Source organism: Chelmon rostratus, chromosome 10, assembly GCF_017976325.1.
Source record: "Chelmon rostratus isolate fCheRos1 chromosome 10, fCheRos1.pri, whole genome shotgun sequence".
Lineage (NCBI taxonomy): Eukaryota > Metazoa > Chordata > Actinopteri > Chaetodontiformes > Chaetodontidae > Chelmon > Chelmon rostratus.
Window position 1 is genome coordinate 10,916,864 of NC_055667.1, and position 19,578 is coordinate 10,936,441.

Sequence of the window (19,578 nt, forward strand, 5' to 3'; positions counted from 1 at the left end):
CATTCTTACGTAACACTTGAATCTCAAACCAAACCATCAGTGGTTGAGATGCACTGTGGGTAACGTAGGCGCCAGGTTCTGACTTGGAAGAAGAATGGGTGAAATAAAATATCTGTGGCTCTGCTGTATTGATTTTCATCAGTTTTGACTGTCCACTGTGACTCTGACATGTTTTCAGAGTGCAATGGTAAATCATCAGACAGACATTGACCTGTTAAAACCCCTATTTCAAAAAAGTTGTGTAAAACATAAATCCAAGTGTGATCATCTGCTAATACTTTTTAACACATACTAAAGTGAAAACAGTGCAAATACAATATATTTAATGCTTTAGCTCATCAACGCCAATGATTTTTGTAAATATCTGCTTATTCTGAATTTGATGCAGCAACATGTTTCAAACAAGACTGAGAAAGTTGTGGAACGCTCCAAAAACACCTGTTTGGATCAATCCACAGGTAAACAGGTTGATTGGAAACAGGTGATAGAATCATGATTGGGTATGAAAGGAGCATCCTGGAAAGGCTCAGTACTTCACAAGCGAGGATGGAGCGAGGTTCACTTTGTGAACACATGATTGTATAAAGGATGTTACTACATGAGCTCAGAAACACTTTGTTAAACAGTTTGTTTGTTTGCAAATGACTGCTTTCTGTTTTTTTTATCACATTTTACACAGTGTCCCAACTTTTTTGGAATCTGGGTTGTACATGTACTAGCATGGAAATAGCTAATGCATGTAACTATGCCGACCATATGCAGCACTGGTACAGCTCATCTATACTTATGTCTTATTACTTATATGCTTAGCATGTTAACCATATCAATAAATTTAGGTCTAATGACAAAGAACAGCTTAGATTGCTGAAAGTCTGCCAGAGTAAGGCTGCGCCTGACAAACTGACTCTTGGGTGTCCTAAAATGATGACTGATTTAGATAACAACACAGCATTTCTCCAGCGCCATCTCAGGCCAGCTGTGACAGTCACTAGTGATAAGAATTCAAGCAGAGCAAAAAACAAAACCCTTTGTTCCTTCTTCCTTCCTTTACCTGTTTGATTCTGCCTCAGAGTTTTCTGTTCTGTTGGATCAAGCAAAGATTCTGTACTTTAACATTAATGATTAAAAACATAATTTTGCGTAAAACGGCTATCTTCAACATCTTCCGTGTATTCAAAATAGAATAGGAAACCCTATTGAGAAGGCAGCACTACCACCCACAACAGAAACCAAAAGACTGATGATCCAACTACAGAAATAAACAAAAACTCACACATGCAATGCATAACGATGTCACTTACTCATTTACAGAGAGAACACTGAAAAAGACTGAAAGTCCCTGCCTCGTCATGCTTTCTGAAGATTCAGTACAGGGTGATTCATGATTCTGCACTCAGTATACACACAAGCACAAGTCATCTGTATCTGGTCTTATACATATGGCACAGCTGGTTGGGAGATTTGACACAAAAACAAGACACCACAAGGACTAATCAGAAACTGTGAGCTAAAAATGGTTTTAGAATAGATTTGGATTTGGATCACTTGATGTTCATGTTGGATTTTTTTTGTTTTTGCTTTTTCAAATGGTGAAAATTTACACAACTGTTGTTAGTAGGTGCATTAGGCTCAAACAGCAAACAGTTGTCTCACAGAATGGAAAGTCTCCCACAGTTTCATTTCATCATCACCAAACTCCATTTTTAACCAAACAGAAAAAAAATGCTATAAAATGTTTCCTGAGGTGAATATTAGAGAAAGCCTCCCGCACCTGAAACATCCCAGAGAGATTAACGACGGCGACAGAAACTGCACAACCCACTGCAAGGACGACCTCTGTGTGATTTGAGCTTTTGTTTCGTTCCCTTTAATGTTTACTGGGTGGATGGAAACATAAATTAGGTACATTTACTCAGTTACGACATAGAATCAGCACCCTGTTCTTTACTGCCAGTCAAGTATTTATCTGAGCATGTTTCAAAATATATACTTCTGTAAATGAAGAAACAGGAAGACAAACATGACAAACTATCTGCACTGATGTAAACAGTAACTGAATTCAGGAAATGTAGAATATAAACATGGAAATCCTAGTAACACTGTGTTTGTCCTTTAATCATAGTGTACAGTAGTATTCTGTGTCCAGATGGTTTAAAATTAACATAACAGATTCTACTTGAGATAAACCTAATTTATTACACTTATGTACATTTCTGGCTGAAATTCAGACAGTCATCAGCAGGTTACAGAGCGGACCAATCACTGAGCCTACAGTGGCTACGAAGCAGAAGTCACACCTCTTGATTCTGTACTTCTTTAAACCTTATTCATCCATACAAATTCATTTCAAATAAATCAAAAATAGATCTTTTACAGCATACTGCAGTGTTATTTGTCTCATCATTTGACACTTTCAACATAAACTCCGCCAACGTAACTAAGCATAGTCTGCAGGCTAGGACGGGTGTCACACAGAAATGCGCAGAGCCCTTCTACCTTTTCTGTGTTCCCATGAAGGCCATGCGATGGAGGTGGAAGTGGCACGAGAGCTGATATCCCTTCTTCTCACTCATGGGCTCTTCTTGTTAGCTGGAGACAGAGTGAGTAATTCAATAAGTCAAGTATTCATTTATTGCTTTCTTTTTCAATCATGGGGCAATTTTTTTTAAACTTCCCCCATCCACCTCCACACTGAGAAGAAAAAAAAAGTGATACAAGTTCTGCAACTTCCATCTGTGGCAGCCCTCGTTGCCTTACTGCAGCTTAATTACAAAATATTGGCGCCGTTTTCTGTAAAGATTACTCACTGTAGGAGGCCCTACATAATTTGGACCGGAGGGTTTGTCACGGAAAATAATACAATGCAACTGGACTTTCTGTATTAGATTTCCGCTTTTAGCCTCCTTGACATTTCAAGCTGCATGAACTAATACATCTGTTATTTGTTGATCATTTGATTATTAACATACTTCACAAACCAAATCAGCTGCCCTGCTGGAGACACAGATACAGCTCAGCAGACAGCCTGTTTTTTTTTTTCTCGCGCACTCGCAAAGATGCACAATTCAGCCCTCAGTGAAAAAGGGAAAAAAACATTTATCTTCCCCTCCTTTGAGCGTATGAGCACTCTGACACCGGCGTGGAACAAAGCCCGTCATCACATTCTAATCTCGAATTTCAGGGCTTTTATTTCACCCAAATGCCACCCTGCTGGCCTTGTGAATTATTGACAGACTGACACCAATGCGAAAGGACACATAAAAGAGGCTAAAAGCTCCGGCCCTGGAAGAGCTTGTCCTCTCCTATTGCCATCAACTGGGAGACAAACTCTGCTAATGCTTCTCTGGATGCTCACGGTAACTTTGAGACTGAAGCAGCAACATATGACTCCTGACCTACGGCTGCACTATACAGGAGAGATATTCTGCGCAGCACTGCCTCTTTGGTCTGTACAGCAGCCTTAGTACGATTATAAGGGCAGGCACCAAGGCAAAGCTGTGAATTATCTGATCAAATCATGAAAATTAAAAGCGGTAAGTCACATACGGTTAGTGCTGCATAAAGCCTTTTAAAGTCATTCTGATTTGACTATTGCTCGTCACTTCTCCTTTCAAAGAAACGTCACGACATGGTGCTTGGCTCGGCATGCAGTCATTTAGTTTGCATGATGAGAAGTCAATCGAGGTAAGATGTGTGTCAACTAGACACTCCAATATTTGTCAGTTTTGCGTCTTCTCACGCCCACAACTACTCCTCGTTTTGCTCAGGTTAAGATGTTACAGAAACAAGTGGAAACAGACAGTGAAGATTGATTTAAAGCATAAAAAACAAACAGAATGAGTGCGAGCAGAATGAAACAAAGCCGTCAGCAGAGATGAGAAGCTGTGTTTGGAGAGTGGTTTTGTGCTTTCTACTGTTGTCTAATCCACCTCGCTCTCATTGCTGGCACCCTCGGGCCGCCTCAGTTTGTCCACCTGTTCGTTAATCTGTCCATCCCCACCTCGCCGATCCTCTGTCTGCATGCTTAGACCCTCCTCCTCCTCCTCCTCCTCCTCCTCCTCTACGTGGCTGACATCATCTTTGTTCTTTTTCTCCTCCTCCCCCTGCACCTCCATGCGGACCTGGTCCTTTAGGTCCAGGGGCAGTGTTGTGACCAGGCCCACAGGGCCAGCATCTCCATTGATACCATGAGCTCCATCAGGCCCTCCCAGTGCATCCTGGGGGCTGTGGTGTCCATCTTTAACTGGGGAGGAGTTGGCTGACTCGTTACTGACAGGGGAGATGTCGCTGCTGCTGTTGACGGATGGCGAGCCGGGTGCTGAAGGCGGCTTCAGGGGAATCTGCCACGAAGGGATCTTAGGAATTGTGGGAGTGGAAGGGAATTGCTTTCTGCAGGAGGTGGCGGAGGGAGCAGACAAGAGAGAGAGAGAAAATTAGTCCTGATCACAATCTCATCAAAAACCTCATTGTGATCAAAATGTGTGAAAAAGAGCTTTCCCACAATGTAATCAGCCATAATTGGCCATAGTGCAAGCACAAAACTATATATAGCTTCCTAAGTCAGGTGTTGAATGACATATCCTCAACACTAGTTTAGATTTTAGCATGCAGCCACACACAAAGCATCCTATGTAATTCTCATAATTACAGCAGAGAAAATGGCTTTTCCCCCCCAAACTGCCAGATGTTCATCACACCTGGTAAAGAAGCTCTAAGATTTTTTTAATTACATCCGCTGCAGCTTTTAAGATCAAAAAGACAACGTTGAATCATAATGGGATCAGCACTTCTTGGTGGTTAAAAAAAAAAATGATTTGGATCATTTGAACAGGAAGGGAACACGTTTGGAGACAGATGGTGATACAGAGCCTTTATTTTGTGATTCAAGCCTTTGCCAGAAAACTCATTGTGAGAGTCAGGACGAAGTCAAGAAAGCAAATGACAAAGGGATTATTACTGATTAGAATGTACGAGGGGAACAAAACATGCTCAACTAGACAGTTCTGAGGCAATTTTCGTCCTCGCCCGGTTTTCTGATGTACACTCTTACTTCGGGCTTCATTATAGACACTGATACATAATCATGCATGCTAATGGGCCTGACTGAGCGGGGCTGCTGCTGACTACATTGAGGAACAAAGCTGAAAAGAATCAGGGGACGTCCAGGGGTATATTATAGCTTTATTAAAATGTGAACGATCGGATTTTTACCCTGACAACAAAGAGAATGATTGACAAAAGCAAATATATTTGACCTGGAAGCCGCTGGTGTTCCAGTTCATATAAATCTCTGGTTGTGTTTTTATGTTCGTGTGTACTTTGCTCTAACAAAATGACTTAAAGTTGCATCGGAGCAATCACACACGTGTGGTTATCTTGCTTCCCAATAAAAGCATTAAAACACAGCAGACCAGCTGATGCCTGCAATATGCTAATAGGCCGAGGCAAGTTGTGAAGTGAAAGAAACGGTGCAATCAGTATTATAACCGCTAGTGCCTGTGAGATTAAACATATCTGAGATTGATGATTATGCTTTAAGTGTGCAGCTAACTTGGAATGGCAATGTATAACACGTGTTTTCATTACATTCATTCAAGCACAAACACAAACTTTCATGACTGTGTGACGCTTGTTTTGACATTGTTTCTGAGAACTCCAGAAACTATACATGTACTTAAATGATAAACTTTAACTCAAGGTCAACTTTGTAGCTTTGTAGCAGAGTCTTGGTTTCAGAGCAATGTGTCCTGATGCATCCCTCCTCCCTGAGATAAAAAACTCTTCGGTGTGCCATATTTCAGTCATGTCATATTTAGTGTTGTAATGACAACAGAGCAAACTCCATTGGCAGGGAAGAGCATGAGACCATGCTGCAAGCTCCAAAAAAAAGGTGGTCAGAGTTACGATTTGTCAAATGACTGTTTCACGCTCAATATACACGACAATATATTCAAGCAACAGGCTGCTTGGCTTGTTTGACTCTTCTGACACATTCATTATAATGATATGGGTCTTTATTTGTGTCAAAACAGTCAATACAAAGTGCTTATTTTCTTTGTGATACGTGCAAACTGAAAAATTTAATAATCGTAATTCAAAAGAGCAACATTCTGTGGAAAAAATACTTTAAAGTCAGGTGTAATTGAAATGTGGGCAAAGTTAACGAATGGTTGAGTAAATTATTATTATGTTAACTTGACCGGTTTACTGCAGTAACATGGTTCAAATGGACTGCATCCAGGAACTCCAAAGTGCATGAAAACAGTAAGCCGTCCATTCTTACACACACACACACACACACACGTGCACACACCTGCACTGTTTCATGTGACGGGGGTCTGCGGACTTTGTTACCTGCTGAGCAGTAAGCCCTTCAAAGAGACAATCTCAGCCTTCAGCTCTCCAACTGTTTGGTTGTCCAGGACACGGCTGGTAGAGGATGATGCCTATAGGAAAACCACAAGTGAGACACACACAAACAACTGCCACACACACACACAAGCACAGCTCAGGTCACATGCGGGGTCGCAGCACAAAGCCAATATACGCCTTTCAACGACCTCTGTGCTCCGTCTCAACAACACAAAATCAAAAAAGCTTTGTTTATTTTGTTTTTAAAAGGACACAGGTTACACGGTAAACAAATATGGCAAATGCAAATGCTCCAAAAGCCACATGTTTTTGTGTAGTCGGGTCAATTGTCACCATAACAACCTCACAGATACCTACTGCTGGTGATGACAGAAAGGAGGGCAAGCAGTCCCATGACAGTCACTTTTATGGCCTCAACTGCTCAGAGAGTCCAGTGAGTGTGAATCATGCTGTTTTTACATAATTTTCCATACTATCTAGAAAAGATTAGGCCAGAGTCCAGTGTTTTGGATAATGACTTTATCTTGAACAATGGCCACATTCATGACGGCAGACCATAGCTTAGCAGTTTGTTTTGTTCTTTTTGTCTTTTATCAAAGGCGTGTGTTATCGCACACACTGGTGCGGCATGAAATGCTACAGGGTATTTGAATGGCAAATTGCTGCCAAAAATCTGTCTCGGCAGCACTTTTTTAGGGATAGGCAGGACTTTGACAGAGGGAGCTATAAAATGACGAGTTTTGATAAAGGCCTAGAGGAAAAAAAACATCACATGGCAACAGTCAAATTCAATGATAAAGCTGGACTGCACCTGCTGCAAAGTCTTGTAGACTACTGGGTCTCTGCAAAACGAATGAAAATCCTAAAGCAATGTAAATGGGGAAAACCTTAAAGGCCAAACATAAAGGTTGGGACCCCCAGAGGGTCTCAAAATAAATCTGAAGGGATGTTTATGATGTTTATTTTTTCTGATTTCTTTCAAATCATCGTATTTTAATTCTGACATACTGGGGAGTTGTGCCTCCCTAGGGCGCTTAGAACAATTCGAAAGATTACTACTCACAGACAAATGCAAGGAGGTGTCATGACAAGGTGCTGCTTGGCTATAAAGTGTCTCAAGCCAAAAAGGTTGGAAACCAGTGATGTACATAATTGGTCCCCATTTAGAGTCCATTCCTGAATGAGAAGCACAAACATGTGCAAGAACGGGAGGATAGACTGATGAGACCAGAGGGAGGAAAGGGAGAAGACAGGGGGAAAAGTGGGATAAAAGAAAAGTAAAAACTGTAATTAAGACTCTCCTGACTCACCAGAGGCAGCTTGTTAGGAAACGTGGACCCCCTATCGAGGGGAGAGGGATAACTTGGACTCTTTCGCTTGTAATTAAATCTAAGAGAAATTAATTGAATCACATCTGAAAGGGATCAGACTCATTTACAGTGGAAAGAGGGAGGCAGAGGAGGAGAAGTGAAGGGAGACAGAAAAGGAGACGAGGAGGGGAAGAAGAAGCTTTTTTTTTTTCCTCTTATCGACTCCTAAACCTCTCTGATAAGGAGCTGTGTTTTAGAGGTGGTGCACTGGAGGCCGGCTGAAGACACTCTTATTACAGCCGTCACCTCATTAGAACCATCTTAATCCCTCGCCTCCCCAAGGCATCCGTATAATAAGGCTGGATTCTGCTTCTCTCTCATTTTACATCGAAAAAAATTAATTGCTGCATGGGCTGAGCTAAAGACTTCCAAGGCACTGAATGCACTTAAGAAAAATGCAAATTGCTCCAAATGTGAGGTTTTGTATATACTTCTATCACTTAACAGAAGAAGAAAAGACTTTAGAGCAGAATTGTTAACCACCAGCTACATACATTATCTGCATTAGCTACAGAGCAGCGCCATATAATATCTCACATCAAGACTTGTCACACAACACTACCACCGACATATGTCTTATTAAGTCTCAAGAAACCTAATTAAATGTTGGGCCAAGACTGAATTTCAGCTTTGAGATACATTATGTGAGTGTACACACACACACACACTGTAAGAATCTTGTGTTAAGTGCACTAGCTGCCTGCGTGGAGGCTGAGTGGAGGGGTATCAGTGACTGCAGAGACTGAAAGGAACACGGCTGACTTTAAAAGCTCTACCTGAAGTGCTGACACATATCCAATAGACTGCATGAGTGTGTAAGATGTGATGTTTTAACAGACTGCTGATCAAAATATTTAAGTTCTGCGGTGTTTTGATTACAAAAGCATCATCCTGAAGGTACTTCCAGGTCTGTGGATATACAGCACAACAGTGCAGAGTCATTTCAATGGCTTGACTTTTACTGCAGTGTTTGTATTTAATATTTTGCAGGTGAGATTTGTGAATGCTATTTTGACTGCTATGCAACAATGTGTTTTCTTATAATCTTAATATGTAACATTTTGGAATTGAAATGTCTAAAACGGACTATTTCGTTGAGTTGTGTACTTATATTATCCCAAATATTTACAAGAATATTCAAACCCAGAGAAATCTGCAACTTAATTCGAGGTTTACAGCATTTCATTTGGTTGCATCACATCCCCTTTACCCCCTCTAGTTGCTATACCTTCTGAGGAAATACGGGACACACCAGATGATGTGTCATGTAATGCAATGTGAATAAAACTTTAAAAATCAGATAGATTTTCATCAGCAATGGCGGTTGTTTAACAATGACGACACCAACTCCCCTAATCTCACGCTACTTCATAACGTCAAACTACGTTTGTTACTGGTTCGATTGAGAGACCCCTAGTGGCAGAAATTACACACTGTGTGTTTAACTTTCTAAATACTTGCAAATTTGCTTTTCTGTTGTACAAATTTATAATTAGTGATTCTTCATTAACCACTTAACAAAATAATCAAAAAGTTTTATTTTTCCTGAACCTTAAACATTGTATTGTATTGTATTACATTGCATATGTGACTGGAATGCATTTTCTATTCTCTTGATTTAAATTCATGCATCCTTTTTTATGCTGGTTCCTCGGATGTGTGGACATATAGATATGTCTCACCCCGAAGAGGCCAATATGTGCAAAAGTGGATCACAGAGTTATGAGCGTGCGAGTCTCTTTCTCTGGTGTTTGACTTCCGTCGTACCTCCGGGTGTGCAGGTGCAGAGCTTTGAGTAGCCTAAACAGTGGAGAACATAATTCTCCGGTTGGCACTGCACACTGCAAAAAGCACCATGCATGAACAAACAACCAACAAATGAGGCGAATCAACCAAAACCAAAATAATTCGCAACTCAACCTATGAGAGAGATGCCACCTATTGCACCTATCAACTACCACTGTTCTGGCTGGATATGTTTTTTACTGTGTAAATACTGTCCATAGTGAAGATTTCTTCTACCTGGTTTAAAAGCCTTGTAACTAATATGTCTCAGGTGGGTGCCTGGATGTGACAGGGGTCGGCCTCTTTCTGCTGGCTCACTAAGTGCTTCAAGAAAAAAGAAAAATATATATTACAAGCAAAGGGGGGAAAAAAAAGACCATCAACTGCAGCAGCACCCAAGGATGGCAACGCATCTGGCTAAATGAAGATAAATGCCTGTGGACCATTAGCAACAAGATAAGATCTTTAACAAGCCTTGTTTAAGAGTGTCTGAAGGCAAATTAATTCACAGTTACTCCGCCGGCAGACAGTGTGTTTTCTTGTAACGCATGTATATTTATGATGGAATTAGTTTCAAACGGAAGTCCCCAGAGGAGTGTTTTTGAGTGGAAACACTGGTACAGCGCAATTGATTTCACTCTATTTATGCACTTTCCCACTGGCAGTTCATCTCGCACAAGCAAGGAGGCGGTTTCTAATCTTCTATGTAGTATCCACTAATAAAGAGAACGATCAGTGAGTCGAGACAGCGGGGCAAACACAGTTAACAGGCAGATTTGTAATGATAATGGAGCAGAAATAGACTTGGCTGTTTAACATCAGGAAAGAATCATCCTGAGGCAAATCTATGGTAGAATAAAGCTGAGTCTTCTGTGACATATGTATGTAAGATACAAAACAGTGAAAAAGAGAGGAACTGTCTCAGGCTGTGAAGTCTGGAAATGTGCAGCATCAGCGTGCGCTGTGTGTGTGTGTGTGTGTGTGTGTGTGTGTGTGTGTGTGTGTGTGCGGGCACAGACATGAGTCAGTCTGTCTAAACTCACTTCCATAATGAGGTCCCCAGTTTAGGGACAGCAAACGCACTCCGCAATTGAGCGGTTTCCAAACTACGAGAAATGTTTACTTAGCAGCTGAGGAAACAGAAGTCTCCATGTGTTTCGGGTTAAAGTCACATTTCCGCGTTGAGAGGTATAATTGCTAAGCGTGGCGCACTTTGAGCGGCGTGGTGAGGCAAACCCCGAAAGCCGCAAACGGTGAATGATAAGTAGCTCGCCAGCTCCAACATGTGTTTCTCATCAAACATCCTGGACCTGAAAACAATTTCCCAATTTCCCCCATGGCCTGAGACAACAGAGGGCCTTGTGCCTACTCGCAGGGAAATTTAAGATCAACACTATAGCTATAAAGCAGAGTTTATGATTTGTTTAATGGGTGTTTTGATGTGAATTATACTTTTTATACACTACCGCTGTCCAACAAGGCACTCATAGCAAATGAAGTAGACACTTTTTAATCCAATCTGTGTATTTGGAGATGACGACTGAAAAGAAAAAAACATCCCTTGTCCCTTTATGAGGGAGGGAACTCATTGTTTAAAAAGGGCCTACAAGCCTGCCTGACAGAAAACCTTCGATAGTTCTGTTTCAGACCAGCGTGGGGTCAAATCAGATCATCGTTCCCATGTACTCAAACATGCTGATTTGCTTTCGACACCGCTCAGAGACTGCGTGGCTGAGAACTTGAAACAGCGCAAAATGAGCTATGACTCTTCAGTTTTTGATGTACCCCGTCCAGGGAAGAGATTCATATTTTTCTTCCTCGTTTGTGCCGAAGCAGATGTGTCCGCATATGTTTTCCTGCGATATCCAGATGCTACTACAGTGAAACACCCATGTGCTTAACAAGCTGTGGACATAAAACATTGTCTAAGATTGTCTCTTCCAAGGCACTTTTTTAGAGCCCAGAGATCATAAAGCTATTTACGAGTAGTGTTATAAAAAGCAAGCAACATTTCATCCAAGCACATAAGTTTTTAGAACAATCACTCAGTCCAATTCACCTAAACACTTACAATTCTAAAGTAGATTACGAACACTGTCTATAAAAATCAAGGCGAAGAGGAACGACAATATGGTTTAAGATTATGGTCCCATGATGAGATGCACCATAGTTTTTTGCAGCTTGTGTTCTGATGATATACAGTATAATAACACTGTCCGTCTTAGGTAGTTATGACTCAGGGCGAACGCGAGACATTTTAGTACACAGAGGCCTCGAGAAAACCTTTTCTCTCTCCTCATCAATCTGGAGATTTTAACCTGCAACTCCACGTTTACTGAGCCCTTCTGTAATTTCAGAGTTACTACCTGTCTAGCTTTCCTCAAAAACATCAATCATACCTAACAGACATTAAAGGTGCAGCCCGTAACTTTCATGTTCAAACTACAGCGAAGATGCGCTCAATGCCAGCTTTGGAAAGTTCTTTCATCTCGTTGTTGTTAGTTTGCAGTAAAGATGTACTAACACAAATGTGTCATTTGGTGAAATGATTAAGTTAGAATTAAATTACAGTAAAAACTGCTTAAATCTGCAGTTGACCAGAAAACCAATGAAAGGAGAGGGTGGCACATTAACAAACAGGTAGAATCGCAGAGATTCTACTGAAATGACTTGTGTTTTTTGGTGGTAAGTGAAGAGTGCTGATGAGGTGGTAGCTACCTCTGCTGTTGCCAGTTCCTGAGAGAGCTCCTGGATCCTCTGCTGCTGCTGGATCAGGAGCTCCTGGACAGAGACCAAGGTCTGCTGCAGCTGACTGACTGTGGAAACGAGCAGAATAGCAGACGCTACATTCAGCACACTTCAAACAGGCCAAAAAAAAAAAAAAAAAGGAAGTAAGATTGTGTGATAAGATTGTTTTGGTGCCACAAAACTGAACATTTTATTTCCAGAGGCGATGACAGAAGTGATGAGACTCAACTTGAGTCACTGATCAAAGCTGTCCTCTAAGAATTGTAATCAAAGCTAATACCCAGTAACTTTAGTCGCAGCTTTTTGGTCCGATATGCTGGGGGTAGAGGGTGCGAGGGGGGAAGGGGCACATAGGATGGAGATATTAATCTCTAGTGCCTGAACTTAAATCAAATAACAGTCTCTAACCTTCCATTATCCACCCAGACACTGCCTTCTAATGCATCTTAAATCCTCAAACGATCAACAAAGGAAAAAACAAGGCTCTCATTTGGGAGGAGGCTGCCAGACAAAATGTCCCCCCTAATCCTAATAAATATTGTTCTTTTTCCATTGACTTTGAAGATTGAATTAGTTCAAGTGTTGGTGTTGGACGAGGGTGTATGATTTCAAATAACACCGGGCACAGTTTGTTGCCCCCTGCTTCCAGTCACGCGTGTATTACCAAACAATGCATTAAGTTTCCCTGAGCTGATTATATTACAGAAAACCAATAAACATTCATATAAATCATGGGCGTGTAAAGTGTTAAATCAAGCCTAATAGGATTAACATCAACAGATATTGTGGCGGTCCACTGCTGAGGTTGTCAGGCCAATGGTTAAAAGCCTGAGCTGCAGCCGGCTGGACGGGATGTAAAGAAGCCTCCTCTCACATTAACCCAGGCTGGGACAAAAGACAGAGCCCGGCTTGTAGACTGTGTTTCTTTTGAAAAACCAACTCAGACAAAATATTTGATCTTTCAAAGAGGCTAATATCTTGCAGTGACACCTGTGTTTAAATGGGTGGAGTTGTATCAATATGGGTGGGGTGCTGAAACGTTTGATCTTTTCATGCTTGCAGAATCCTCCGGGATACGAGTTTGAGCAGGATCGTCGGCTGAGGCCACAGACCATTGTGCTAACAGTTTGAGTTAGTTACTCGGTTTGTGATCCAGAGTGTGACCAGCCTTTCTGATGACGGCAATAAAACTAAAATACCGTGGCCATCAATACTTAAAAGAAAGGTGTTAGTATGACAGGGTGTGCACGCTAAACCAAGAGCTGCCCTATTAGTCTCTGATTCCACCTCGCCACAAAACAGCTTATCCAGATGTGTGGGACAGTCTGCCAGCCTGTAATGCTGTGCCTCCTGAATTACCACTGGCACTGCGTTTTCAGCCACTTCAGCCAAACAGTCCAAATCTTTTCATGTCTCTCCACAAAAGTTGACTCCTTTGTACTGTTCAGACACTTGACAAAAATGCATAACTTCTTATCCCCAGTTATCACAGATATGAAGCCAAGAGTAATGAAGTCAAAGAATTTGGCCAGGCATGAATCAGATGGAGGCTGTAGCTGCGGTGTGTGTGTGTGTGTGTGTGTGTGTGTGTGTGTGTGAGAGAGAGAGAGAATCGGAGACAAGATGATGTGTGAGCCTTGCAGCTGCTGTGAGGAGGGTGCACATTGTGTATTCAGTAAATTATTCAGTAAATACCTCGATATAATGTACACTACATATGTCCAGGCCTGTCTCTGTCTTTAATGGCCAGCTGGTCACCAATATGGCTCCCACCGACAAAGAGTGCCCAAACAGCCTCACAATTCCATTACAGCCTGGGTGCGCTGAAGTAGTTCCAAGATCCATTCATTAATTGTCTGTGTGAAGTTGTAGGCAAATCATAATGGGAGTCAGGGCCCCTACTTTCGAGCTGGGGCTGGCGAGAGAGACTAATGTGGTCCCCATTCAAAAGGATACATCACCTCATTGCGCCCGGCACTAGAGAAATACATGAACTTTAACAAAAGGGGGTTCAAGCAATTGGCAGCAGCGAGGCAGTCGGTCGCTATTACTCAGTGCAGCGAGGAGAGAGGGAGCGAGAGGGAGAGGAAGACAAAGGGAAAGCAGGGGGAGAAAACTCTCAGTGTAATTGCAACCCCTCTCCCCAACTGTTAACTACAACAGTCATTAACTACAATAGCAGCTTGGCTACTGCAGTCATAGCAAATTAGTTCCCCACACTGGCTGAAGAAAAGACCCATGTTTTTTTTTTGGGTGTTTTGTACCCCCCCCCCCCCCCCACCTGGAGTCTCACCTACTCACTGCGAAACACCGCAGGACTTACTGTGAAATCGTGTCTTCACCGGCAAACAAAACAGTTGGCAAATCTCCAAAAAGTGATAAGTAGAGCAAGAATGGGCAGTGAAATAGCCAGAGGAAATGTGTTTGCATAGTTGGGAGAAAATGACCATAAAAGAGCATATATTTGTTAATCAGATTCCGGGTGGCACACCTTGCACGCGATCTCACACAGTTGCAGGCCTCCACCTACCTTAGCCAGCCAGAAAACAATAGCATGGGTGTGACTGGATAAAATGATAACAGCCATATTTTCATCTACACCATGTTGGTCCGTGCCAGGCGCCGTAAACTCAAACACTAAATTTGTTTTCATTTGGAGATGAGGGGACGATCAAACAAAGGATGTTTGTATTTAAACCAACACGGTTGTGTTCGTGATTCTAGTTAAGAGAACAGCCTGTGAGGGAAACGTTTGTTTCGGCCCCTCTTTGTCTGTTTACAGCTTGCAACCCGCTAACCACAGGCGTGATGGTAACTCGTACAGTTTTTCAGCCGGATCTAAAGATACACAGATGGATTTGGAAAATGGGAAAGAGACATTGGCTTTAGTAACACTGTAACACTCAAGAAACAAGATAAAGTTCTTTATCTTGTTTGCAGACATCTCATACAGACAGGTGCACATAGCTTATGTACACCTGAATGTGACCTTATTTATATATAAGTTTGAAGGGAATTTTTTTAATTAAAACAAACCTTTTGATTTGAATTCATATTTCAGACTAAAAAGTTAAACACTGACCTAAATTATGTAACATGCCACTGAAACTCTACAATTTCACAATGTCCTGTTTTAATGTCCTGTTACCTCTTTCCTACGGGTTCTTTTGTTCAGCTTGTCTTGAGTATCTTGAAAAGCACAAATAGAATGGCTTTTTTAAATTATTCTTTAGAAACCGTAGTTTCCACTATGCTTGTAGTTCTGCCAGGCCGCCTATCTCTAATAGGGATTGGTACCTTTCAGGTGAAAACACACTCTAGTTCAACACTTCTGCTAACGAGACCAAACTTTCTCAGAGTGCCTCTCTCATTTACGCCTCCCTGGATTTTTAATTATACTGACAAAGAGCTAGGAAAGCATCTCTCTCCTTGCTTCTCTCTCTCTCTCTCCATGCTTGACAGCCAGGTTGAGATTCCTCACCTGTCCAACATGGGAGCCGCACCTGTCACCGTGCACTTAATCACACTAGGGCCAGTGCTGAGCCCAGACGCCACACAGTGCCATGCCGCACGCACATCCTGCACACACACGCACAGAAAATTAAAATGAACTTTCTCGCCACCTACGGGGAAGAGGGTGGATGATGATGATGGCAGTGGAGGTTTGGATGGGGGTGAGGTTGGTGCAGGGGGAGACGAATGGAAGGGGGGAGTAAGAGAGGATGGTGGGGGGAAGAAAAGTTGTCATTTCCCAACTCCTCATTAATATTCCGAGGTTAAGAGCTTTTCAGCGAAACGTAATTAATTGAGCCCGAGCCTGACAGTAAACAAGCAATTTCAAATTAAAGCGAAATGACAGCGGCGTCATTTGTTAAAAACGTGCGGGGCCCCCCGATTTTGGCGACAGATAAATGAGGGAAAATGTTAAGGAGGGAGAAAGTGATGAAGATATTAATCTTCACCTGTCTGTGTCAGCGTGCCACTCATTGCCGCAATGTTGCTCTCCATCCTCTGCAGATGCTTCTTGTCCTCTCGGCTGCCCATAATGAGGGGAAGGATGTATTTCTGCAATTAAAAGCACGGTATAATATTATACTTCTCTCTGGTGGGAAGGGGTAGAAAGATGAAGAAAAGACAGGACCACATAGACTTGGCAGTGGAGGGTCAAATGCATTGTTTGATTGGACAAGTGACTCATTGTCTAAAGAGCCTGATTAGGTGCATGCATTTCTGCTGCAGTGTCAAGGCAACTGATACAGGTATGTGCACACATCTAGAATTTAAACCATTAGTAGATTAGAAACGTAATCAACAATTTTGATAATCAATAAGCCATTTAAAGGGATAGTTTGGACTATTTGAAGTGGGGTTGTATGAGGTACTTATCAATTTGTGCTATTGCTTGATTACTGGGTTAGTTTAAAGGGTTAGTTAGGATTCACCAAAGGGTTAGGGTTATGGTAGGTAGCAGTAGACCAGCAACCAGCAGCAGCAGCGACAAAAATTACTGTTTTTGTCAAAGGAGTCTGGTTTGGACCTTGGCTTTGGAGAGTGATATTAATGGCTTCAGTTCCCATAGGCAAGGGCTGTCTGAAGGCACAGTAAAGTGGTGAAAATATTCTAAATATGGTGTACACTTAAACTGATTTTTTTGGTGGACCTTTTTTTGTGATTAAAAAACATAAGCATTGCTGTTGCCCCCCCAGTCTACAGCAGTACATTTCTTAGCTTCCTGCACCAGTACTCCTGTTGCTTCTCTGAAATGGTTGCATGCCAACCCCCATCTACTGCAGGTAATACCTCATACAACCCCACTTCAAAAAACCTAAACTGTGCCTTTAAGTTGTTGATGTCAATTATCTGCTGGTTCTAGATTTGCTTTTGATTTTTCTTGAGTTTACATCATTCACCTTGGTCAAAAAATAAAGCAATTTAAAGATGCAACATTGGGTTCTGAGAAACTTTTCACAATTTTCTGACAACTTATAGGTTAAACAATTCATTTGTAACTCCAAAAAATAACCAGACGATTCTATAATGAAAGTAACTGTTAGTAGCAGCCCTAAAAACATATTTCCAGCAATACAGATAAATGAAAACCAGGAAGAGACAGTGAAAGCAAAAGACAGGCCTACAGGGAAAAACATGGTGGTAAACACTGAAAATAGTCTTCCAAAACCAAAAACAATGTCATGTTGTTTATCGTCTCTCTGCCACTGAATAAACAGAACTCTACCAAAATGATATGTATGTCTGACAGCCAAATGAGGATGTTTGTTATCCAGTGTGAGTGTTAACCAGATGAGCAGCTGTTGAGCGTCTCACTGAATCCTTTACATGTTTGCGTGGAGCCGAGCTCACCAAATAAAATCAATGTCCGTGTGACCCTGGAGGGCCCCACTGAACTGCATTCAAAATCATAAATTTTTTTCTCTTTGGTTTTAAGGCTGAATAAAGATCACTTAATCACTCGCAGCCGGTTTGCCGCCCGAGCCGGGTTTTCTCTCCAGCTCAGGTGGCAAGCAGCCACACCAGCGCAAGTAATAAACACTTTTTAGAGAAAAAGATTAAATGAGTGTCAACACGTGGTAATTAATAAGTGGGTTGCTGGGAGTGTGGTGTTTACAAGGTGCACCATAACATAAATAAAGTATGGGCAGAAGCCTGGACATATGGTGCGACTGGCGCTACGCTCCAGTGACATGACAGCAACCTGTGCTGTCCCGCCAGGGAATCCCACCTCCCAGACGACCAGTGGCTGGCAAACCCTGCTGCATGTAGGAAACAGTGGACTGGTACAGTGCGTGTTTTCATCAGTGAAAGACTGCAGGGCCAGAGGAATAAGGGACTGGAGACCCTGAATGTGCATGTGCAGCATTATGAAAGGCAGACAGGGTCAGGTAGGCATATGCATGTACATGATACGCGCTCTCCTTTTCTCTCCTGTACACACACAGAGGAGAACGGCCTGTCATCTAGGCCAAGAGCTACTGCTAGAGCTCCTGTCCTCCTCTAAAACGAGAGTAATGGCTTCCACATGCCACTCAGACAACTACTAACAACCACTATGGGATTAATGTCACCGGGGACAAGGGGCCTCATGAGCTCATGTTCAAGGGCTGCTAAGCCCGATAAAAACCAGGGTGATTATTTTTAGAAGGTAGGACGTCAAAAAAATGGTTGTGTGCTGTGTTTGCAACTATATTTTTTAAAGGAAAAAAAACACATATCTGAGAGGAGGAGGGAAGGGGAGGTTAAAAAGAAGGGGTTCAAATGAGATCATGCTTTGACGTAAAGCAGGGTAGGTTTAATAACAAGACCAGAGTGATGTTACATACTGCAGAGGCGCCTTCTATTCTAGCACCATAATTCATCACAAACTGATGTATTTGCTAAGCCCACCAATTTAAATGTAATATCAGGGAGAGTCAACACTGACAGATCTTAGGATGCAAAGTATAATATATATAACAAATTTTAAAGAAGCATTAACTGTGAAAACAAAATCGGTGAGGAAACATTGTCAGAAGAGCAGGAGAGACTGGGTGTAACTTACTTTGTAAAGCTGATGAAAGCCAAAAGCGATGCCCACCATAATGATGGTGAAGGCACCGTAGTCCCTCCATCTGTAGCCTGTTGGACCTGGAGAGGAGGATAAATCAGTTGAACACAGTGAAATACTGATTTGAATACTGATTCACTTTAAGTTTGATGTGGTTGAAATGCTTTCTCAGGATACTGCTCCTAGCACTGGTATATTAAGTACATTAATCTGTGTACACACTGTGACATGAAACTTAAAGAACCATACCAGTGTCTTAAATCATCAATAAATCAAATAACATTTTTGCTGAGCAATTTTGAACGCATGTTAGATTTTTTCTATGTACCATTCCAGGCAGCCTGTGTCCTTTTTTCAGTATAACATAATTTTTGTGTAGTTACAGTTTAGATGCAGATCGCTATAAAAAGTCAACAGTGCATTACTTGGGACCCTATGAATTCCCTATTTATTTTTTTTTCAGATTCCAAGATTCCAAGTTCACAGTTTTCCATATACTTTTTTTTGTACTTTACAATTTAAAGGACCAGTGTGTAACATTTAGGGGGCTCTACTGGCAGAATATGGCAGAAATGGTATAATATCCTTTAGCATGTTTTCATCAGTGTCTCATCACCTGAAAATAAGGACCATTTTGTTTTGGTTTCCTTAGAATTAATTCTTTTAACGACTGAGTGAGCAGGTCCTCTTTCACAGAGTCTGCCATGTTGCACAGCCAGACAAACCAAAGCACCTTTTGCA

The 19,578-nt window shown here is 41.8% G+C and overlaps 1 protein-coding gene across 1 annotated transcript in view; it reads right to left on the minus strand.

The window, feature by feature from the left end:
• Positions 1-1,855: 1,855 nt before the first annotated feature.
• Positions 1,856-19,578, minus strand: part of pex14 (peroxisomal biogenesis factor 14) — a 47,397-nt gene continuing 29,674 nt past the window's right edge. The window contains exons 5-10 of the mRNA XM_041946060.1: positions 18,832-18,917; positions 16,238-16,340; positions 12,246-12,343; positions 6,355-6,446; positions 3,930-4,389; positions 1,856-2,589 (exon numbers count right to left, since the gene is read on the minus strand). Of these exons, the coding sequence (XP_041801994.1) occupies positions 2,566-2,589; positions 3,930-4,389; positions 6,355-6,446; positions 12,246-12,343; positions 16,238-16,340; positions 18,832-18,917 (863 nt within the window). The 3' untranslated portion in view covers positions 1,856-2,565. The remainder of the gene's footprint in view (positions 2,590-3,929; positions 4,390-6,354; positions 6,447-12,245; positions 12,344-16,237; positions 16,341-18,831; positions 18,918-19,578) is intronic.